At 26.3% G+C, this 25,564-nt stretch overlaps 1 protein-coding gene across 3 annotated transcripts; it reads right to left on the bottom strand.

The window, feature by feature from the left end:
* Window positions 1-456: 456 nt before the first annotated feature.
* On the bottom strand, window positions 457-25,060 carry LOC112694000 (BRCA1-associated RING domain protein 1-like). Of its 3 annotated transcripts, none has more exons than XM_025569309.1 (10): window positions 24,683-25,060; window positions 11,465-11,599; window positions 7,792-7,996; window positions 3,835-3,927; window positions 2,884-2,964; window positions 2,550-2,746; window positions 2,211-2,405; window positions 2,006-2,133; window positions 1,437-1,558; window positions 457-821 (listed from the first exon to the last, which is right to left on the bottom strand). In XM_025569309.1, exons 1-10 carry the CDS (start codon window positions 24,700-24,702, stop codon window positions 486-488), a joined length of 1,512 nt encoding a protein of 503 aa, XP_025425094.1. In that variant the 5' UTR covers window positions 24,703-25,060; the 3' UTR covers window positions 457-485. The 3 variants fall into 3 exon arrangements, with proteins under 3 accessions (XP_025425094.1, XP_025425093.1, XP_025425095.1); XM_025569308.1 differs by lacking the exon at window positions 24,683-25,060 and adding an exon at window positions 14,710-15,099; XM_025569310.1 differs by lacking the exon at window positions 24,683-25,060 and adding an exon at window positions 12,243-12,278.
* Window positions 25,061-25,564: the final 504 nt, after the last annotated feature.

The following is a 25,564-nucleotide window of genomic DNA, read 5'->3' as shown; positions in this document are numbered from 1 at the left end:
ATCATCCTATCGGAACTCCATGATAATAATTATTTATTATTTACACTTTTAAGTTATAAATATAATTATAACTTTCTCAATAATTAATATATGATATATAGTGAGTTGTATTTCAATACATTCAAAATAAACTATAACATTCATTAATATTTAATTACAATGTAATTGTTTATTCTTTTAATAATTTTTACATTGTATACAAGGTTTAATATAGATACATCTAATAATGAATATAGTACAATATTTTAATATATAAGCAGTGAAATTAAAAGAAAAATGAACTATACGCAAAATAAGTTATCCAAATAAAATTAAAATTATTCATATAAGCAAAATTTAGCTTAAAAGTATACATCTATAAATTTGTTAAAATAAAATTTTAGATATAAAAATACTAATTTAAAGAGTAAATTAATTAATTAAGTAAATTAAATTTTAAATTAAACACCTATAATTCATAATGATTATTATTAATATACGATAAATTATTCATCAAAATAAATATTATCCACTATAGAATATTTAAGTATAACTTCCATAAACCATGAAATGGGAAATACTTTTAGGTGATTCATATTATACTTAATCAGTCTATGTGAGTCTTCAGTATAAAGTACAATAGTAGAAACATTGCGCATCTGTTCACTGTTACGACAATAGTATGGTATTATATTAATTGGACAATCTTCAGGATTTGGGAAACGATTAAGCAGTTTAGCTCCAAATTCCAGAACCAACTGCTTTATATTATCTCGAGTAAATTGTTTCCAACCAATATTTCCACTAATATGTATATTTATGCCATCAAATAATTTTGGATGCTGAAAAATAAATAAAAATGTAACAATTCATATATAAACTATATTATAATATTATTAATATATTTTCAGTTTATTGAATTTCAATATAAACAATTATATTAATTCAAAGAGTATAGTTTGATTGTTTTATACAAACAAACATAATTCATAGATTTTTTTTTTAAATTAAATGTTGTATATGATTATAATACAAGTATATTGTGTTTATATTTAAATTCTATAATTAATCAATTATATTAGCTACTAGATCGGAACAACTAAAAATATATCATAATTAACTAAGCATAAAGGTAAAAGATTAAATACATTAGTGAAGATTATCTAATCATAATAAATATGATTTATTAAATAATAAATATTAGACTGTATTTAAATGAATATAAACAAAAAATTGACAGAAATATATCTTCCAAATTTATAAAATATATTTTTTGTTTGACATTCATAATAAACAATTAGAATACAAATTGTATTAAATTATGATATAGATATTGAATGAGTAAATAAAAAATAGTTTTGTTATTATTTAAGATTTTTTTTTTTTTGAAATTGTATTATTTAAAACAAAATTAACATTTAACATTGATAAATTTAGGCTTAAATAAGTATACTAACCAGTTTTTGTTTATGTATTCGAGAAATACATGAACTCTTCACATTAGGATACATTGTAGTTCCATTAATTTCATATGGAATACAATACAGAAGTTGATTTTTATTTAATGAATCAGATATCCCTGTAAAATATATAAATATAAACTAAAATGGAAAAAGATGGAAAAAATAAGTAATATTTTTAAGTAACTACGATAGATATAATAAATAAGAAATAATAGTAAAAGGTAAAAGCTACAATAATTCAAATTTTATATGGGTATAGAAGAGAAAGAAACTCAGTATTTATGCTATGGAGTATTGCACCATCATATAAAGACCAAGGGAAGACCCAAAAAGTATTAGGTGAGCAAAACCAAAGAAAACATGAAGAAAATGGGATATATTATTTGGGATGAATGACTTAGGTTTATTTAAGATAGATGGATGGTAGATATACTGTAACTCAAAATCTAAAAAGTAATAAATTGCATTTTAATGATATTTAATTTGAAATAGCTTATAATACTAAATGCTAAAAGAAAATTATTTACATTGGAAGGTTTAAGATATAATAAATTTATACTTACAGTTTTCATTAACTATAAACAGTCCATTAGCGATACCAATTAAACATTCCAAATTAACATCACAAACATTTGATTTTTTATTTGGTACAACTATGTGAGTTACTTGAGAGAGTTTGACATTACTATTCCTTTAAATTGCACAAAAAATATAGAACCAAATAATAAAAAGATATACTAATAGTAATTTAGTCAAAAATTAACTCACAAAATATTTTCAACAATTTTAATATTGAATTTTTTAGAAAAATTTTTAATTATAGAATTCTTTATAGTGAGCTTCATTGGAAATACAATTATTTGATCTGATTTATAGTCATACAAGTGTATTAAACTTGAAGGTGAACGAAGTTCTATATTAGTGTTTCTAAATAATTCTGACCATGCTTTTGGATCCAAGGATCTATAAAACAAATCAATGAAATACATTTAATTTTTGAAATCATAAATATTATGCATGATAAAAAAAAATGAATAACATTGTTAACATCATACTTAAAATTCTTGTTTTTTATGATTAAAATAAATAAATCTACAATATTCTTACTGTGCATCATTTCCAAATATGTTTATATGTTTTGCATCAGCTCCATGCTGCAATAGTATAACAGCTATATCAAAATGCTTGTATCTTATAGCCATATGCAATGGGCTTTCATACTCAAAACCAGGAACATTTAACAATGCACCGTATTTAATCAATATTTTTACAATCTCCATTTCTCCATTTTTCACTGCCTCATGCTTTAAATGAAATAATATAAATATAATTTTTGTTAAATTAAAATATATATATTTTTTTTTATCTATTTAATTTATTGTTACAATAAACTTTTGTTTTAACAATGATTTAAATAATCGAATATAATAATAAAATATACCATTGGTGTCCATCCAGCGTTATCTTTAACATTAGGATTAAATCCCTCAACAAGTAGTGAAGTTACTAAATTCAAATCACCCTGAAAAAAGTATAATAATAATAAATATTTTAAAACGTGATTTATTTATTATTAGGGTTCGGAAGTTAGATAACATAACAAAACGCTAGTAACGCGGAAAACATGCATTATATAAAACTTAATATCATTTTTCATAATTATTTATTGTTATTTCTTATTATCTACTATGAATTTAACGAAAATGTTGGAGGTTCAATGCAACAACTTAACAGATATTGTACAATATATATTTATTTTGTATTTCACAAATAATGAAGATGTATTTGTTTAACTATTTTTTCAGTTCAATAAAATCTCGAATACCAACCGGTTATGGGCCATATTTTAGTTTTCAATAAATAAATTTTTTTAATTTTAGGTTTTTAGAATTTACTAATTAAATTTGAACAAAAAATTAATATTTTTTTTGCATATATTGCCTTTTTTGGCTCCTATAACTTCTGAACCCTATTTATTATATATAATTAACTATATTCATTTATTTATGGTTTTAAAAATTCTTTATGTTATATTTTATTTAAGTGAAAATGTATATTCAAATATAAATTCCTTAAAATATTTACCAAATGTATAAATGGGTTTTAAGTACAATACTAAATAAATAATTAAATAAACTTAAAAATTTAAATTTACAACATTTTACTTAACTTATAGTACCTGTATAACTGTTTTTTTTTTTGTTAAATGTAAAAAAATAAATAGTAAGCAATGCTTACTAAGCATAAATAAAAATTTATTTTATTGAAAATTTGTAATACACTTTTAAAATTCCTAATTGTACAATTGAATAATTAATTATTAATCTATATTTATATTTTATACTATTAATATTAGATCATTCTGATTTATTAATTTTTATTTTATATTTACCTTAGCACAAGCAGTATGCATTTTTGTTTCTCCTTTATTATTTCTAGCATATATATTTTTATCAGCTTGTCTTGTAGGATTATTTGAAAAATTCTAAATAAAAATACAAATGGATAAAAAATAATAAATAATTATAAAATAACATTAACTATTCTTCAACCATAACCAATACAACTACTAATTATAATACAAGTAAATTGACAATTATTTATTTTTAGGATATATTTTAAACATATGAAAATATAAATAATTCAAATCTTTGACTGACCTAAATTGGGTGTATTATACATTTAAATATTTACATTTAGTACTATATTTTTCAAATAAAATATTTAATAGGTAAAGTGCTGAAGACAAAGTGTTTTAGATTTGTGACTCACAATGTCTAATAGAAGACTGATATAATTAGTATTCTAATATTAAGATAGGTACAATAGAAAATTGTTAAATCTTGTATAAGCAACTAAAAAAAGAACATTTATATGCTAAAATAACTAAATTGTAATAACAATAAATAATAAATATATTTTAAAATATTATATAGAGAAAAAAAATTAATAAAAAAATATTTTGAAAAACAAATCTGATGAGATTACAAATGATTTTACTGTTGCACACATATTTTATTATATTTAAATATTCTTTAGTGCAGTGTTTCTTAAATTGTTTGAGATCATAGATCACCAAACAATAATATTTTTTAATGAGTAATTTTAATAAAAATTATCTTTAAAAAATAATAAAATATGGTGATAAATTGATAATTTTAACTAAATATTATACTAAAATACAAAATACCCAAAAAAAATTAAATTATTTATTTATGAGGTATCATAGCATTCGACAAGTAACATTATAACTGATTAAAATAACAGGAAAAATAATAATAAGATTGGTACATGAATATTAATGGAATGGATGTGTTTGAATGCAACTGCATATACTATCAATATCTGGAGTAAGATTTGTCCTAGTGTCAGCATCAAATGCAACAAATTTAGACTTGGTAATTTTCTCTGAATACCTAATATCATGTTTTTTAAGGAATTTAGTGAGGCTTTAATTAATAGTGTGCATAATATACTAGTATTTCAAATGACACTTTAATTTGGTTACAAAAATCCTGGGTTATAAAATTATTTATAGCATTTCTAGATAATTACATCGAACATTTATGAAAATACAAATATTAAAAATAAATAATAAATTCTGTTTAACCAATTTTTTTTTTTCTTTTTAATATCGTTAAGTAATTTTAAAAGAAGATTATCTTGAAATCATTAAAAAAATATATGAAAACTATAAATTACAATAAATTCATAGAAAATTGATAGAATTTCAAAACATTTGTATTATAACTTAAATATTATTACTGTGCAAATTTACAAAATGGCTTTCTTCTAATATTGATTTTTTTTTTTTTTAAATCATAGTAAATGTTAAATCATTCAAGTATTAGAGTGAGGCACCGTGTTTTTGAAAATAAAATGTTTTCTTAGAGCTAAGAGAAAATCATCAATTATACAAAAAACATAAATAAATAAAATACATAATAAATTCATCCAATCAAAATGGAAACCTCACTAAGCTGAAATTATACATGTTTCCTCTTTAATAGTTGAAAACTTTTGCTGAGATGAAAATCAGTTTGAACGTAAATTCAGCAGAGAAGACTCTGACTGAAATTTCAGATATCTTAGTTGCTATTTATTTTGACTAAAAAGACATTCTTCACTTTGATGACCAAGAAAACTATGAAGATAATAAAAATAGCATAAACTATGAAGAATCAGAAAGCCTAATAAAATTTTTTTGCTATTTTCTTCTGAGTTAGGAATTACATTCCTAGAAACTTCAAGTTTTCCTTATCAGCCTTCCGAAAAATAAACTTTATTTATAAGAATATTAATTTTTATTTTTTGTAGGATTTTTTTTTTTTAGGATTTTACAGGAATATAAGTTGATAGGACAAGGTAAATTATGATGATGATGAAGGAATAATGGTTAGATAGAGTACAGTAGTAGGCAAATAAACCATTTGGGGAGGAACTGCTTAAGTTTTAAATTTTAATAAAAAGTAGTTGGTTTTTCTAAGAAGGTTAAAAAGGTTAGGTTAGCTTAATGAGGATAACTTCAAACTAATATAAAATTTAAATTTTTTATTATATGTTAATTGACTGAAATAATGTTTTGCTTGTTAAAAAAATGTTTTTTTTTTTTTTTAATAAATTACTGTATAAATGTCTTTTTTCTTTTTTGTCCTTTCTGATTCAGATATCACTTCTTTTCTATCGCCAAAAATAAATGAATGTACATAAGAAGGGGACAAACTCAAATTTCTGTTATCTTCATCCTTAAAATCATCAAAATCAATATGTTTTACTTCTACATGTGAATGGACAGTATCAACACGGAGGGAAGAATTTTCTAAAGCTACATGATACTATATGTAATAAATTATATCAAAAACAAAAATTAACCAGTAATAATAAAAATTAAAAACTAATTTTAACATAAAATTATTTAGTTACATTTTAATACTAAGAGATTCTCCTCAATGATTTAACAACTGAAATATTTATTTGTTACCCTAGTTGATTTCATAAATATTTTCAAAGATTTCAATGAATAAGAAAAAGTATATTATAAATAAACCAATATAAGTAAAACTATAACTAAAAATGTACATTAAAATAAACATTTTTTATAATGGTTTTTGTAAAAGTTGCTTACTTCATAAATAAGAAAAAATATGCTTTTTTTTTTATAAGTATCAACAATAGATAGTCATATTATTTATTATTGTTATAATTTAAATTCTGAGTTAAGTGAGTAATGATATTAATAATATATATTATAATAGAGTATATTGGTTATACTGTGTGTTTCTTTTAAGTCCACACAATTTTGACCAAAATTGTAATTTTGGATTAACTTAATTTTGGGTTTAAAAGTAAATCAGGAGCCTTCAAATTTTTTAAACAGCGGACCATTTTCTTCAAGACTCATAGGCTCTATTTGTTATAATGTGTCTTATAAAAAAAATAACATAACATTCACGATTATTATGTTTGTTCCACAATTGATTTAAACTGAAAGCCAATATTAATATGAAAGTAGGTAATTTAATTAATCTTATTCCTTATTTAATAACATTTTTTAAAATAAACTCGGAAAAAATACAACTAAGAAAATCAAGTTGATTATAATAAAAATAACTGATGCTAAATTAAATAAGTACCTACCTTTTATTTTTATTTATTATATGTATCTTGAATAATATAAATAATCAATAAATTTAACTATGTACTGTTGATATTGTATATCAGATTGTCAAAAGACAGTCTCAACTGTGTATAGTCCAATTAATTGATTTTGTGCTTCATGGAAACTTATTTATTTAATTTGGTGTCAATCATTTTCATTATTAATTACTTGATCTTCTAAGTTTCATACAGATTTTTTCTAGGTTTATTTAAAATAAATGTTTTTCATTTTACTATAAAATTCATTTTCAGCATTCAAATCCTTCATATATGTATGATATAAAAAAAGGATAGAACCAATATTTTAGTTGAGAATAACTTATATTTAAATAATTTTTGTAAGTATATATTTTAATGAATTATAAAATTAAATTATAGAATTTAACTAAAGACACTTTAAAGAATAAAATAGTTTTATTCAAAAACAAAAGAATTACCTTATTAATATTTAAAGCAAGAACACCAGATTTGTGTTTAATTTTTTTTTATTTACAAGTTTTTTTTTGCTATTACTACCTACAAAATATTGAATATGTTTGTTTTTTAATAGTAACACTAATAATTGGGAATAAAATTAATTAATAAATAATTAAATCTATATTATGATAATCATGTAATAATAAATGTTAGTTCTAATGTAATAAAAATATAAAGTTAATAAAATTAATAAAAAATATATTTTTATACTTACATTTCTTGATGGTCCAGCAATAGCAAGATTTTCATTGTTATTTGAAACAATTTGTAAATTATTTTGTGTACTGACAAGTGTATTCTGTTCTTCCTCATTTTGTTGAGGGAATGTTAGATGTAACCTTAATATTTTTTCATCGGGCACATTACGAGTATGACCTAATGTTAATGATCTTTCGGGACCTTCAGGAATATACTTCATTCTATAAAAAAAAAATTAAAATTAAATAAAAAAATTATAATAATAATAAAAATAAATTAATTAAAGATTTTGAGATTTATGGGCAATTTTCAATTTAATTTATAATATATAAATCAAACTAATTTCTTTGTGTTCTTGAATATCAAATCAAAACTATGAATCCATTTATTGTCAATTGAATGAACTCATCAATATAACTGTAATGGAATTGAAAATAATTTAGTCAACTTTTAAATTAACTCCTAGATTTTAAACCAAAATATACTATTAATAATTATACAAAAAAAAAAAAATTTACAATACAACCTTGATTAACTATGTCTTGATTATTTGTGTTTGCAATTAACTGTGCTACCTAAAATTTGTATGTACCAAAAGTAATGGTATAAGAGCAATATAAACATAAACAAAGTAAGCAGTATATTGTATGTAGATAAAAGATGATAAATAATATTATTTTAATAAAAAATATCTGATTTAACAAGGATTTAACAGTCATGATTGTTTGCGATGAATAGACCACCTACCATTATAAACAAATTTGTGGAAGTAGTTGATATCTTCCTGAACTTTTACTAGCAGGAAAGTATTAACTTCCATGAAGTCATGAATTAAAATAAATAAATAAATAAATAAATAAAGTGAAGAAAAAAAAAATTTCAAGTCACAAAAAAAAAACAGACTGATTACATCAAATATCAAGCCTTGATTATTGTAGAACATGACAATATGCACTTATAAAACATAGGTTAAATCAAAAAGTAGTATTAAATAAAAAAAATTAATTAAAATGCATTAAAGTTTTGATTAAATGTGGTTTTTATTAATTCCTCCCCATTATTAGGCCTGAAAATTGAGTTTCTATTATATATCTTATGAAAATAAATACAGTAAAACCTTGATAAGGATTGCTTGGGACCATATAATTTTTCTATCTTGAAGGAGTTAAAATTAAAAAAAATTACATTAAATTAAAGATTATTTATTTCTAGCCAGTATACATGATACAATTATTTAGTCAATAATCAACTTTAGTTTTTCACTTTGAAAGGTGTTGTGTTTTACACACACATTGGTTCATGAAGTCAAATCCAAAAGTTCAATATTGAACAATATTAGGGAGAATTTTTATAGTTTTAGGAGACAAAAATATAGCACTTTGGTAGACTTTTATCAGACTCTTTGGTTCTTTATAGTTTTCATAATTGTCAGTCTCTTTGTTCTTTTCACCTTAATCCTTAATCATGAATATAATCAAATCTTTGATTTGTTGCGTCTTAAATTGGTATCAAAGCGAAGAAATTCTTCTTGGTCAAAATCAATAGCAACAAAGATATCTTAAAATTTCAGTCAGGGCCTTCTCCACTAAATTCATATCCAAACTAATTATTTTCCATCTCAGCGAGATTTTAACTAGGTATACTTTAATTTTAGTCAAGGTATGGATATCAAAAATACAATAATAAAATTGACTAAGTTGTTCTAAGTTTAGCTTTTCATGTTATATTCCGTCTTAATGGGCATTTTCAACTTATTTTAAAATGGAAATGTCTTAGAAATGTTTCATGTCTTAAGGTACGGTTTCCAAGCTGTGACTAGCCGCAACGATCAGACGTTAGTCTGGATGATTTCATTATGTATTTGAACAGGACCAAATAAATTATTTGTATTAACTTGGTTTCCATCTCACCAAAGTTACGTCTTATCAAGGTTTTACTGTATAAAAATATAAAATAAGTTATTTATTTTATACCCTTACTCATCAACACTCATATCAAATTGATGGACAGAGACCTACTAATCTACTAATGTTTTAATAATTTAAAATGTGAAATACAATTTTTTTTTCTTCATACTTTTATTTTTTAATGTATATATTAATAATGGTGTTGAATGCATATTTTAGTGCTTACTATTGTGTTTTAAAGTACTATAATTCCATGCCCTGCTTATTATTATTTTACTAATAATATATTTTCACAAAAAAAGTTTATTGTTATCAATTTTGACATTTATTCTTTAAGGATGGATTTGAGTTTCCAGAAATTAATATTAAGGTATTTTCAAAGTACATATTATAGAAATAAAAATTATGAATATATCAATAAAACGTAAAAACATGTTAACCTTTTACACTTCCATAGAAAAGGATTAAGGTAAATCTCATTATTACCTCACCTCTACACAATTAGATGTCACAACAATTTAAGTCTCTAGATCTAGTGGATTGATCTGGGAATTGATGAGTGAGTTAATCAGACATCTTCCTTAAGATATAATGATTAATTTACAAGTACCTAAATTGGTAATTATTAAAATTAACATATTCAATAAAAAAAATAAAAATATTTCCTTAGATTATCAATAAGTAAAAAAAAGAGGTATATTTCTACTTAATGGGCACCCTAAATTTTGGAATTATTTTTTTTGGTTTTATATATTTTTCAACGCTGAATAGGATGATGCAAACAAAAATTGGGGCTGATCATAAGTTTTGAAGTTATAGTCATTTACAGTTGACAGTTTTATTTAAATTGCCCATGTTGGTTAATAATTTAAATCTTTACCGTGGATAACATGGTTCTCATAAGTACAGGCTAATAGGTTCAAATCACTAGAATGATGTGAAATTTTTTTTGTTACGTTCAAATCTGTATAATAATATAATATTACGTGTATCATTATATTTGTCGCATTTTACTTTTTTGTCCTGTGACCTACTTGAGGTAGTGTTGCATGGCAAATCGAGGAACATTTTTGTTTTTAACTATCCGAACGAGCGTAGGGAATGAGTGACCCCACCTGGTCTAAAAGTGCATTTAAAATTCATTATTTATTTTTTGACCCAGTAATCTACTTGAAGTGGTATTGTCTTAATATAAAATGTTAAGGTATTTTGGTTTTAAAATTATCGTTCTTAAAAAAAAAAGAAGTGCAAAAATTTTATTTAACTTGTGTGGGGATTGAGCTCAGATATGTAGATAAATAATCGAAGTTACTACCACTGTGCAACACTTTTAAACATTTTTATTGAGCATAATAAGTATTTAAGGATTATAGTATAAAATTATAAACTTAAAATAATATACTATAAGAAACAATTTCAAAACTAAATTTTTGCGCTAAATTCTAATTTCACCATAATTTTTTTCACCCAAAATATAAGTAAATATAAGTCCCTGAAAAAAATTGCAAAAATTTAGGGTGCCCCATAAGCTAGAAATGTTCCAAAAAAGGACATACATATACAGGCTGAACCCTAAACTATTTTTTTGAGATTTAAAAATAAGATTTTCAAAAAATTCTTTTTAAGAGCATCTATACATAGTAATAAGTACATTAACTCAACATTTCAAATAAAAAATTATGGTAGTTTTGACTGAATGCTGATCAATTAGCTACTGAATAGTATTTGAATTATATATATATATTTATTTATTTAATTAACTAAAAATACAAAATAACTTACTTAGGATCAAGCCATACTAAAATATTCTTGATATAAATTGACATTTCATATGATTCATAATCAATAGGATTGTTAGCATCGCAACAATTATCTTTTAATTCGTTTTCAAGAAATGGAATATTCATTGTATGCTTGCTAAAATGATAAGAAAAAATATTTAATTATATAGACAGTTATACAAATAAGTTGGTACATTTTATTTTACATATGTAAAAATGACAGATAACATCAACTAAATTTTAAATATTATTTTAAAAGTATTATATAAATACAATAATAATCTATTAAGTATTACAATGACTTCTCTACATAATTAAAAATCTTTTAAAATTAACATTACAAAAATATTTTGGTGAATATTTTGAAAGCAAAAACATAAAGGAAAACACTTAAATTTTCACTTCGATATTTGCACTTCAATCAAAAAAAGCTGCATGCAGAAGATTCTCAAAACAATTGTTAGATATTGGAGATAGGAAAGTTACTACAGATGAAACGGGATGTATAAAATAACCGATCGATTTCTGCACCATCATTTAATCGCAAGATGCTATCATTGACCAGGTATTTCCCAATGTACACAGAAAATACACAAATCATGAGTGGCTGGCAGAAAGATCAATTTTAGTAGTAAAAAATGTGGACGTCAACGAATTGAATCTCAAGATACATTATTTGTTACCAGGAAACTTGGTGTCATACAAATCTATTGATACAGTTTGCGATGCTACTGAAGCTGTAAATTATCCAACAGAATTTTTAAACTCATTAGATTTACCAGGCATGACACTGCATAATTTACAATTGATGGTTTGATCTCCGGTTATTTTGCTTCGTAATATGACCCACCACGGTTGTACGCGGCACGCGATTAGTCATTAAAAAATTAATGAAAAATGTTATCAAAGCCATCATTTTAAATGGCAAATTCTGCTGTGAAAATATATTATTACCACGAATCCATATTATACCCACAGATGTGCCAATACAATTTAAACGCCTTCAATTTCCAATTATATTGGTATTTGCAATGACTATCAATAAATCTCAAGGCCAAACGATGTCTGTCTTTGGCTTAGATTTGAGCACATCATATTTTTCACACGGACAATTATACGTGGCGTACTCTCGAACCATCCAGTTTGTGTTGGTGAAAGATGGGATAACAAAAAATATTGTACACTATGTTGCATTAATGGATAGATATTGTTTTTTACTAATATTGTCATAATTAGCGATATATATAATTTTAATGGATCAATTTTAATAAATTATTAAAAAAATAAATGTTTGATGTTTTTTCATTTTTATATTTTGTCAATGTTCACAGCACTCCATACCTTTTCCTTACATCCTTTTTTTTATGCACATCCTTACATGCCTATATTAAATTAGTTATTTTTTTCTAGTAAAATATTCTCTAGAAATAATTTATATGACAAAACGTTTGTCGGGTCAGCTAGTTTAAAATAAATACTTGGGAAGAGTGAAAACAGTAATTTATATTTATTAGAGCAGGTTCTTATATAATTAATAAAGATTTAATATTATAATAGCAATTTATTTAGTTTGTTACCAAAATTAACTAAATTTCAACCTACTTTACGTCACAAACATCAGTAGTTGAAGCTGGTGTTCACCTGTACTTTTCTATTTTAGTTGAATAGTTACTTTTAAATTTAAATAATTAATTTAGCTCTTAAGTTAATAATTTAATTTTTCCAGTAGTCAACCCTAGAACACTTATCATTCGTCGATGTGATAAACACTGATCATTTTAAAGTAGTTTTTTAGCATGTTTATCAAACCTACTTCTACATCCAATCTATCATTTGTAAATATTGTTTTGCATCTTTAATGATAAAATAAAACAAATCTGTGTGATCAGTTAGTCGTTGACTATTAATTGTGTAATACTTACATCGTCAAATCGACTAAGAGTAAACAATACATGGAGTTTTATTAGTTAATTTGACGAAAAGTTAATAGAACAAGTTTATTATAGTTCGTCAATAATACGAATATTAATAAATAATGGGTGAAATAATAAGTGAGATTGATAAAATAATATTATATCAATCTCACTTATTATTTTTAACTACCAACATATAAATTATAATAATAATATACATACATTGGAAGCTATGGATTCGGATAATAAAATTGAAGACTATGTGATAGAGGAAAAAACACTGCCTGTCAATAAATGAAAAGTTTGTAGCTACTGCAACTCTAAAAACAGATGGATGACCAAAACACAATGTTCTATTTGTTAGTGAAATACAGCGGCGAACACCAAATAATAAAAAGCCCAAATTATAATAATTAGCAATTTGATAAAAAACATTACTTTTAATTCAATATAATAACAGAATAATCTAACTGTTGTAATTTTGTATAATTTAATGATTTAATAAATAAAAAATTGTTCATTTCATATAAATATATATACATTTTATTTATACTCGTCAATTTGACGAATGGTGTATAAGTATGGTAAGTGTTTTAGGTTTATAGGCTTATTATTGACTGAGCAAATTAAACAAACTTAAGCTAGACTAAATATTTTATAGAGGCATAAATTCAATAATTATTATAACCTTGGAAATAAGGTATATATTTACCAATAGGACATATTAATATATGAGTAATAAAAAACATAAAATAGGAGAAGCACTATTTCTAAAATAATAATCCAGATATGCAAGAAGCAATCTTAAGAGACAAATTCAACAAAACTTTAAAATTAATGATAATATGTAAAGCAGTCAGTATAGACAACATAGATATGGAACTTGTTCAAAATTAATGAAGACTTAGAGAGAAATCTTTAACTTTAGGTAAAGTATTATAAAATATATTACCTAAATAATATCCTTTATAAGAACTAGTTTATAGAGAAATAAAAAGGAAAGTTGAAGGTAAAATAAACCGAGGACATCCGAAAACTTCATTTATTGAGTAAATTATTTTTGATGCTGGACTGTTAAGCTACATGGAAGTAAAGAAGTTAGATGGTAATAGAGAAAAGTGGAGAGCTGCGAAACGAACCATAGAGTTGAGTACAAGAGAAATGGGTAGTAGAATAATTTCTAATATAATAATGGACTCACAGTCAATAAGAAAAACAATTATTTAATAAAAGCAATGAACAGGAATAAAAACACAAATTATTACTCACTCAACCAGTTATTAGCATGTGCAAACATGCCTGTAATATATTTAAATACATATATTTAACTTACCAATAAAAAAATTTAAAAGCATTTAAGAAATCTTTTCTGAAGGTTTTGTATTTTTCCCTTAACAAGTTCAGACATTCAATAGTTGATTCATCTTCCCTTGAAGGCTTAATTCTTTTCATACGTCTACTTAACATAATGTATTATTTTAAAATACGTCGCCAACAAAGTACTGAAACTCAATAACAGATAGTTTTTACACTCAACGATGAATTTCAAATTCCTTAAATCATTAATTTATCATCTCAGCGATTAGTAATAAAAGAACCAAGATACCCGAAATAAGAATAACATGAAAACCAAAAAGAATTAATAATAAACGGAATAAACAAAATTATTGGATGACCGGTAAACGAGACTGGCGCCAAATTTTACTGTCACTCTTCTTATCTTTTTACCCACAATACAACCATGATAACAACAAAGTGAACATGACATGCAAAAATCACCCAACACTTTTAAGGTGATGCCAAATTAGATTATTTGAAATTCTCTTAATCATATAGTAAAGGAACATCATGGAAGAGAATACTTTTGATTCGTCTTTAGTGAAAACATTTTTCGTTCTGGTATGCCTGTGGCTTATTTAAAACCTAATCTAACCTAACTTGGCTATTTGACATATTTCCGCCCTTCGAAATTTTATAACCCCCCATACAACACTCAAATAAAAAATATATACGTAAATAAATTAATTTTATTTATTAATTATAACTAATAATGAATAATTATATTTATAATATATAATGAGGATAAAAAAGAATAACGTATTACTGAACTCATAACCTTATATAATAGTATATAAAAAAAAAAAATACTTAGACATTTTTAAAATTTTACTTTTCAAGATTTTTTTGTTGCAAATTCATCAATTACATCTTCAAAGTTAAAAAGTTAATTCGTGAAGCCAATTCACGTTCTACTGATATTATTCCCATATTTGTTAATTTTTCTTGACCTTAGATAGTTCTTAATTATTTTCAATTTACTAAAACTTCTTTCGCAAGTGACAGTCGTCACCGGTATAGTCAAAAATATTCTTAGTGCAATATCAGTATTAGGATAAACATTTTTTAAAGAATATTTATAAATATATTTTAGTAGCTCTAAAGGAGCTGTTTTAAAATTATCCATTAAATTCGGAGCTTGATTTTTAAAACACTCTACTCTGAGTACAAATCAAATCCATTGAGGTCTTCTTAGTACTTTATAGCTAAATCTTTTGACCACTTACATACATCTTCTGATTTCATGTTAAATAATTTGTTTCCATTTAAAAATCCAAAATTTGATACAACTTTTTCCATCTGTTCATATCTCCAGCTAAAATTAGAAATAATTGAATTGATGGCTAAATAGTATTCTTTTTTTAGTTCTTGTTCTGCTTTCAATTTTCGTTCGTCATTTGGTGAATCGTCAAATTATCTTTTGATACTTTTTGAATGTTTTTCTTCAAATTGTGAAGGGATATTTAAAAATGTAGCTATTTATTTTGCTTCGTTTATTGAGGACTCAACTCCATTGTTTCTGATATTCATTATAGACGATACTAACCCTTTTAACATAAGTGAAGCCGTATCTATTGTTTGATTTTTTTGATTGCAAGAAACAATTAACTAAATCAATTTGTATTAATATTAGGTCCCAAATATCCAACAAGATAAATATTTTAAATTTAAATAACCGGAGAAGACATTTAGCTTTTTCAACCGTATCCACACTCAGGGTTTCATCATTTAATATACATTGCAAAATTTCATAAATGTGTGTAATATGTTCATTTATTGCAGAAACAGCACGTTTTTTTGATGACCAACGAGTATCTGAATGGGCTTTTAATGTAACTTTTATAATACTTAACAATTTTTCCCACCTTAAAACAGAACTAGAAAAAAAATGATATACCTTTTGAATAATTCCAAAAATGTAATCATTATTGGCGATGTTTCTGCTGCATGAACTCCAATTCTCCAATTCAAGCTATATGCAGCACATGGAATAAATGTGGCTAATACATTTTTTCTACAAATTACTGCTTACACACCATTATATATTCCAACCATATTAGCCCCATTATCATACCCTTGAGCTCGACAATTTTTTAGTTCTATTCTCTCTTCTTCTAATTTTTTTTAATATTTCACTTGCCAAATCAGTACCTGTTTTTTCACTTGAGTGAATGAAATCAACGAAGTTTTCTTCAATTGAAATCTCAGTATCAGTTATCTTAACATATCTGATAATTTGCGACATCTGTTCTTTATGAGAAACATCTGGTGTGCAATCAAACATTATACTGTAATATTTTGTTTCTTTAATACTGGTAATTATTTTATTTCTTATTTTCTGTCCTAGCAAAACTATAATTTCATTTTGAATTGTGGGTGAAAAATAACTAGTATGAAAATTAGATTGCTTAACTTCTTGGACATGTTGAGCTAGTACGGGAGAATAGTGACTAATAAGTTCTATTAACCGTAAAAAAAATACCTGGGTTCAAATCACCAATTTTTTTCAGTTGTACCTCTATGGGCCAAATTATTTTTTGAGCAAAAATGTATTACATCAATTATAATTTTCAATATATTACGCCATTTTTCTTTTTTTTTTTTTACAATAGACTTTTAAAATTCACATTTTATAAACACTCCCAAATGTAATCTTTTTTCCAGTTCTTTCCAAGATATAAAGGTATTTAAATGACTTTTATATTTTTCATAGTATGCGTCGGAACACCGTAGCAGTGTTGCCAGACGTACGAACATTTTAATAAGATGAAAGTATAAATTTAGATAATTTCATTTTTACTCAAAGAATCCAAAATATAACTTGATAATATTGGCAACATCACAGTTTTAGCCATTAGATAATATTATAATGACCCATTTGGCAAATTTTCAATTATTGTTGATTTATCTATTTTTAGACATTGACGTCAACGTTTCCAATAAATAAATATCATTAGCTGATAAGTTCTTATTTATTGTATGAAATATCATTTTATTGAAAATAACTAAAAATAGTAAGTAATAAGAATTAGATTTAGGTAACCAATGAAATATGGGTGATTAGGTTCGTCGTAAAATTGCCTGAAGCGTCTTGAATCGACTATATTATTATTTATTCTAAATCGAACGATCTCAGAAGTGTCGAACACTCATTACGCACCGTGACTTGTATTTTAATTTATTAATTGGATTTGCAATTTTTATCGTTGTGTTAAATATTTATAATATATATCAGCAATGGATCAATTTATCATAAAAACATCAAAATCGTCAGTTAGTTGATCTCCTGTAAGACATGTAAGCATGGGCACCAGGAGGGGGGGGGCAAGAGGGGGCATTTGCCCCCCTGCAATTCAATAGAATGTTGAATATTTTAACTTTTATTTTGATTTATCAACATTTCATCAATATTTTTACTTTAGTATGTGCCGTGTGGTGTTGTTGATCGTAATGACAATATATTATAAGGCGTACCAACAAAATAATGCGTATTACATTAATGGCGCAAAATTAAATACGTTTCAATTCTGTGAATTGATATTAATCGCCTAGTGTGTAAACCACTTATGACGATCGACTCACCACGCACACATACGTACACGATGTCTGTCAGATAACTGAGATAACTAAAAATAAATCGAATGTACAATATCACATTGGGAATTATTGTAAAATTTAATTATTTGTCAACGGGCCGTCTACTGAGAAACACGGATCACGCTGAATTACGTAATTATTATATTTAGTATATTTAATATTTTGTTTTATTGTTAATATTGTTATGGACATCAGACATTTTTTTAAAAAACCTAAGCTTTGTGATTCTTTTAATGAAGCCTCTACTGGCTCTACTTCAATTGAAATAAATAATAGTACAGTCAATATGGAGTCGTCGGAATTGTGTGTAGTTGAAAGTGCTTCGGTTACCATGAATACAAAAAATAACCGTGGTCATATAATCTTAACCTATGAAAAAGATATTGGAAACTATTTGAACGTCGAAAATATTGACGATTGTTTAAGACATGAACTTTTACGTAATCCTTGGGTACCGAATACTACTTATGATTTTTAAAAGTGATTTGAAATCAGGAAGAACTCGAGCATTTAGTCATCAATGGTCGCACGAAAACGGTTCATGGTTGACATATTCAGCTCTTGAGGGTGTGAAAGGAGCTTTTTGTAGAATATGTGTGTTGTTCAAGCCATCAATTCATAGAGATGTACAAGGTGGATTTATAATAAAACATTTTACTAAATATAAGGATTTTCATGCATCTTCTAAAATACATTTGTCTTCAAATTGGCACACTGAATCAATGTCAAGAGTAAAAGATTTTATGGATATTATGAATTGTAAAAAAATTAGTGTTATTGAACAAGTAAATTCTGGATTGCATGAAGAAATAGAAACTAATAGGCTAAAATTAAAACCTATTATATCAACTATTTTGTTTTGCGGAACTCACGACCTTTCCTTACGAGGGAAAAAATCAGATTCTGGTGTTTTTCATGATCTTTTGAATTTTCGTATTGAATTTGGCGATGAGATATTAAAAGATCATTTTTTAACTAATGTGGGAAATGCTATTCATCCCATAGAACTCAAAATGAATTAATTACATTGTATGGAAAAATATTAAAAGAAGAAATAGTATGTGAAGCTAATGCCGCGAATGCGTTTTCCATTATTGCTGACGAATCAGCAGATATTTCTGGTGTTGAGCAGCTAACAATTGTAATTAAATTTTTAGACAAACAGTCAAAGATTCGAGAAAAATTCCTTGGCTTTTTACCATTAGATAAATTAGACGCAGAATCAGTTGCTACTAAAATTTTATAATTTATGGAAGATAGTGGCCTTAATTTAAGTAAATTTTTTGGACAAGGTTATGACGGCTGTGCTACAATGGCTGGAAAAGTAGGCGGTGTTGCTAAATTAATTCGTGACCGATATAATAAAGCTTTATATTTCCATTGTGCTAGTCATCGATTAAATTTAGTAATAAACGATCTAAAGAAAATTATGGTTATTCGTAATACTATTGGCACAATAAAAGAAATTATAAAATTTTATCGCGAAAGTACTCTTCGAAGAAATCTTATACCTAATATACCACTTTTTTGCGAAACTTTTTTTCAAAGTATAAGATTATTAGGCTATTTTCTGAAAATTTTATTGCTATAATTCAAAGCCTTCAATCTGTCTATTAATGGTCTTATAAATTCGAATACAAGACAACGTGCACTATTTCTATACTCTTCAACCTCAAATTTTTCATTTGTAATTAGTATGAAAATAATCACAAAATACAGCGCTATCTTAGAACCGGTTAAAAATATTTTACAAGGTGTATCAATGGAACTTTATAAAATTTGGGAACATGTAGAGGAATTGATAAAATGTTTGAAGACAATAGAACAAATGCAAATGAAATCTTTGATTTATTATTTACTGATGCCAAATCTGTAGCAGATGATTTTGAAATCACTATTACTTGTCCCAGAATAACTGGAAAACAATCACACAGAAACAATTATTCTTATGAATCTCCCAAAGACTATTATCGAGTATCAATTTTTCTACTTTATCTAGATTCTATAATTCAGTGTATTAAAGAAAGATTTGAAAAAAGTAATAGTGTTGCTTTTTCACTACAACACCTTCATCCAGCATTATTTATAAAAATGAAAAAACAAGAGTATACTGACAGTATAACTAATATTTATAATATTTATAAAATGGAAAATTTGTTAGCTGAAAGTGAAAGTTGGTATAGTTTATGGCAAAAAAAAGACTGCCAAAGTATGGACATAATAGATTTACTAGAACACAGCAAAATATTTTTCCCTGGCATTACAATTGCATTAGAAATTTTTCTGTCTTTGCTAGCTACAAGTTGTGCAGCTGAAAGATCATTTAGCACTTTACGAAGGGTTAAAACTTGGCTTCGGTCTACGACGGGTGAAGACCGATTAAATGGTCTATGTATGTTAAGTGTCCATCGTGAAAGAGTTGATACAAGAAAAGAGAAATTAATTGAACAGTTAATAACAATGTTTGCAATAAAACAACCACGAAGACTTCAGTTTTTATTTAACTAATTTTTTAAGTTGTAAGGAGGAATATATTTTTCAATGTTCTTTTTGGTGTTGAATTTCATAAAATTCTAACACAATTTGTAGTTTACAAGGAATAAACTATTTTTAATGTATTCTTTTTTTGTGTTTGATTTCATTATGCCCCCCCCCCCTGATAAATTTCCTGTGGGCGCCCATGCATGTAAGTATATAACATATTCATTTGTTTATTATTTATCATATTTATCATAACTCAAGTAGGTAATATAAATTATAGATTATGGTAAACATTTTACATACAACATTTTATAGTTTAAACAATATACATTAATACTTCTTTCATTAAAATGTATTTACCTACTGAGCGAAGCGAAGTGACATTTTAAGGGGGACAAGCTAAGCACTACAGATATCGTCACCCACTCAATTAAAACACCACGATGTGTAAAGCCGATTAATATACGACCATATAGATTACCATGGGCATATCAACAAGAGATTGAGAAACAAATTACGGACATGAAGGATAATAAAATTATACGAAATTTGGTCTTATCATTTAATTTTCTATTAGTAGTAGTTAAGAAAAAATAAACAAATAAAGATGGAACTCCAAAATTACGAATATGAGTAGACTTTAGAAAATTAAACGAAGTTACGGAAAATGAAGCCTATGGTTTACCAAATTTGGTAAAAATACTCGATTCGTTAGGATCATCGAATTATTTTTCGACATTAGATTTGGCAAGTGGATATCACCAAATTAAAATTCACCCAGGTGATACTCATAAGACCGCGTTTTCGAGTAAATCCGGACATTACGAGTTCTTACGCATGCCTTTCGGATTAAGTTCCGCACCAACCACGTTCACACAAGCGATGCGCGCGGTTCTTGCCGGTTTAGAAGAAATGTGTATAGCATACCTTGATGATATAGTCGTGCACGGGTCAAGTTTGCGCGATCACCAAGGCAAACTCGAACAAGTTTTTATCCAATTACGTTTGCACAATCTAAAATTACAACCAAATAAGTGCTCTTTTCTACGAAAAGAGATACTATATTTAGGTCATATAATTAATAAAAACGGTATTTCACCAGACCCAACCAAATAGGAATGCATAAAAAATTATCCTAAACCTAAAAACGCAAAGGACATTAAATCATTCTTAGAATTATTAAATTATTACCGTCGATTCGTTGACAATTTCGCTAAAATCGCTAAATCATTGACCTATTTACTTAAAAAAGACATTCCTTTTAATTGGAACGATAAATGCGATGATGCATTTGAAGAACTAAAAAATAAATTTATGAATCCACCATTATTAACTTATCCATATTGGGATAAAGGGAAATTTAATTTAATGACGGACGCAAGTCAGTTTGCTATTGGAGCCGTGTTATCTCAGGGAGAATTGCCATTAGACAAACCAATCGCATATGCAAGTAGGACATTAAATCAAGCCGAAACAAATTACAGCGTGATCCAAAAAGAACTTTTAGCTATCATATGGGCCGTTAAACATTTCCGACCAAGGTGGTGGTACCTCTATCATAGATATTCATGAAGACGGGAAGGCAATCACGTGGGGTCGGCGAAAAATACCGTCTTTCTATTTATAGAATTATTTCTCATGTATAATGAAAAATTGAAGTACCATTATATTTATTCCCATTATAATCGATAAAATTAGTGATTATTATTTTATTATCATTATTTCGTCAATATTTTACGATTTACTCTGTGAATATTATTACAACATTATTAGCAACTTATTTTGTTATTTGTATATTATTTATCAAACACATATAAACTGATTTTTTGTTTTGGAGTTTTGGTGTAGGTACCTATAATGAACAATATAGGTAAATCTATAAAAAAAACTATATCACTAAGTTCATGTTAAGTACTAATTAATTATGATAATAATAAAAAACAAATAATACCTATTTAAAATTTGTTTTAAATATTTTTATAAAAGTATTTTAATAATGCTTTAATACATAACAAAAAAAGTATTATTTATTACACTGGAGCACTGGAGTAATAATAGTTGGATACTTTATTTTTTCTTTCTTGCTTAATTATCAAAACATTGTATAATTAGTATGGTTATTACACCAATAAATTTCCATAATACCTATGTATGATTATTTTCAAAAAATTATTATATTTGGTTTATCTCTACGTCTACAGGAAACTCAAGTTTGTTCTCAATTGAACAGGAAAAACTTCACAATAGGTACATTTGTCAAGAGCATTCCCCCCTCCCCCCCGAGAGCTGTACAAATATATTTAATAAAATCCGTTTAGTAAGCACTGCTATTCCATATAAATATAAATCTGAGCAAAAACAACAACCATCTACATTATTAGGATTTAACCAAAATGATGCATCTGAACAAGAATGTCTTACAATTTCAACTCCAGTAAATACTTATACACACACAAAATCAGACATGGTAGAGTTAGTTTTTTCTAGCCCCTCTTCATCGTTATCTACTCCTAATAAAACTAAAATTACAAATATAATACAAATGCCAGACTCAAATTTAAAAAGGAAATGTGATTTGTTAAAAAAAGATACTCCTAGAAAATTAATTTTAAAACAAAAATTAAAACAAAAAAATAAAATTATTCATAATAAAATCATACATATTTCAAAATTAAAAAAAGTGGTAGATGTTTTAATCGCTATAGTAATTTAAAAAAATCAATAAATTTACATAAATTTTCAACAATTAACTCCAAAGCAATTGTGACTATGCAATTAAAAGATAGACAACGTCCATGGACATTAAATGAAAAAAATTTGGCTTTAAATTTATATTATAAATCACCCAGTGCATATACATTTTTACGTTCCAAAAAAGTAAATTTACCAGGACTTTCAACAATTCGCCATTGGATAGGTCAATCAAAATTGAAACTAATGGCACTTCACACCATTTTTATAACTATTATTTTATTATAACCAGTATTACCCCGATTTTTATAATTGTCCTTGTTCGCATTCTTTCCTTCGTGCGAATCTTTCTTCTTTTCCAATCTAGCCAAGAAATTTTTCTTTTCCTCAATGGCTATTTTTATAGCTTCCTCATGTGTTTTTGGGTGCTGACTTTTAACCATTGTTTGAACGGAATCAGCCAACCCTTCTAGGAAAACATTTAAGACTTGCTCTCTCAAAGTCTCTTTAATCGTTAACGCTTGCTCTCTCGTTTTTCCTAGGGTACTACAACTGTTCACTTGTCTCATTAATTGATTTAATCGATTTATATACTCGACCATGGGCTCTTTGTATTTTTGTTTATCAGTGAATAATTGACACTGTAAATACGCTGGGTTTTTCGGCCTTATATAAGAAGCATCAAGTATTTTCTTTAAATCCTCCCAGCCTTCTATCTCCTCGTGACTAACTAACTCACGGGCTTGCCCACTCAACCTGGTTAATATCGTTCGCATAAATATACTCATTTGTTCGGTGTGTAACACTCCTACCATTAACTCACATGATTGTACAAAAGATTCGTAATCTTCAACATTGTCACCCGAAAATGTTGGCACTACTCTTATTATCGTCTCTACTAGACGTAAAGCCGACGACTGGTACGTATGGGACCCGGACCCGCTAGACACGCTACCATTACTGCCATCATCAGAATTATTTGCCATTTTATTATTGGGTTCTTCGTGGTCGTGCCCTATTAATACTTCAAATATATAGGTTTCAGATAAATTTTCTACACTACCACTGTCACCCTGTTCTAACGATAAATCCAATCAGCTATTTCTAACGGTCATTAATCGCTAACATATATATAGACTATCCAAAATATTACAACAGCCAAATACTTCTACAAGGAGAGAAAAAAAAAAAATTCTCACTGATGGTTCATCATAGTCATTTCTCTTGCCACTGCTCCCTGCCGTTGATGGAACACTCCAGTTGTGGATCGCCCCTTGAATTGATTATCCTCAGCTCCAGACACGAAGTTGAATTTCCACAACGTCCCGAAAGTGATTGACAGAAATACTTCAGGAATTTTTGAAACTTGAACTCCGACGTCGACTTCGGTTTCCACGTTCAAATAACAGTATCCCTGGTTTCGGCACCAAAATTAGTTCCCTGTTGAGTCCCAACAGCGAGGAACTCCGATAGGCAAGTGTAATATTTAAATTATAATAAATAAGACACAGATTTATTAGTTCAATTAAATCTCATTTCAAACGTATATTATCAGAATAGTTATTATAAATAAATATATGACAATAAAAACTACTGTTATAAACATGAATAATTTATGTGGTAAAGATATTTTAATATCGACTAGAATAATAAATATATGTATTAAATACATACACGAGAGCCGAACCAGCACTTCTAAAATATAACGCTTACACAAAGTGGCTGCTGGATTCAGACTGCCGTTCGACCCGCTCTCGTCTTTCTACAATGCCTGGCGCGCATAGACCGGAAGGTTTTATCACAGTGGCCTATGGATACCCAGCCACACACGCTTCCGTGTGCAAATTATATATCGAAAAACGATAATTCTAACTGGGTCACCGTTGGTCCACAACAACAGCATAACTTCTTCTGATGATTCCGATAATGATAAAGGTTATTTTCCACCTTCTGGTGAGTCGAAAACGATACCTATATTAGAATCTAGTGATGATGAGAGTGACGATGAAAATTCAGAAATTCTTAACTTAGACGATAGAAATATTTATTTGTTACCCTCGCCTATAAAGAAGAAAAAGTAT

This window comes from Sipha flava, unplaced genomic scaffold (genome assembly GCF_003268045.1).
Source record: "Sipha flava isolate LNK unplaced genomic scaffold, YSA_version1 121_pilon_pilon, whole genome shotgun sequence".
In the NCBI taxonomy this organism is placed as follows: domain Eukaryota; kingdom Metazoa; phylum Arthropoda; class Insecta; order Hemiptera; family Aphididae; genus Sipha; species Sipha flava.
This window is presented reverse-complemented; position numbering and strand designations above follow the sequence as displayed.

What these genes read in the sequence shown, in the direction of transcription:
- LOC112694000 (XM_025569308.1), bottom strand. Translation starts at nt 14,843, where the DNA reads ATGTTAAGTAGACGTATGAAAAGAATTAAGCCTTCAAGGGAAGATGAA. An exon ending in TTAGTATGGCTTGATCCTAA is followed by an intron (nt 7,997 to 11,464) that starts GTAAGTTATTTT and finishes TTTTTTTTATAG; the next exon opens with AATGAAGTATATTCCTGAAG. An exon ending in GTTTATAGTTAATGAAAACT is followed by an intron (nt 1,559 to 2,005) that starts GTAAGTATAAAT and finishes TATATTTTACAG; the next exon opens with GGATATCTGATTCATTAAAT.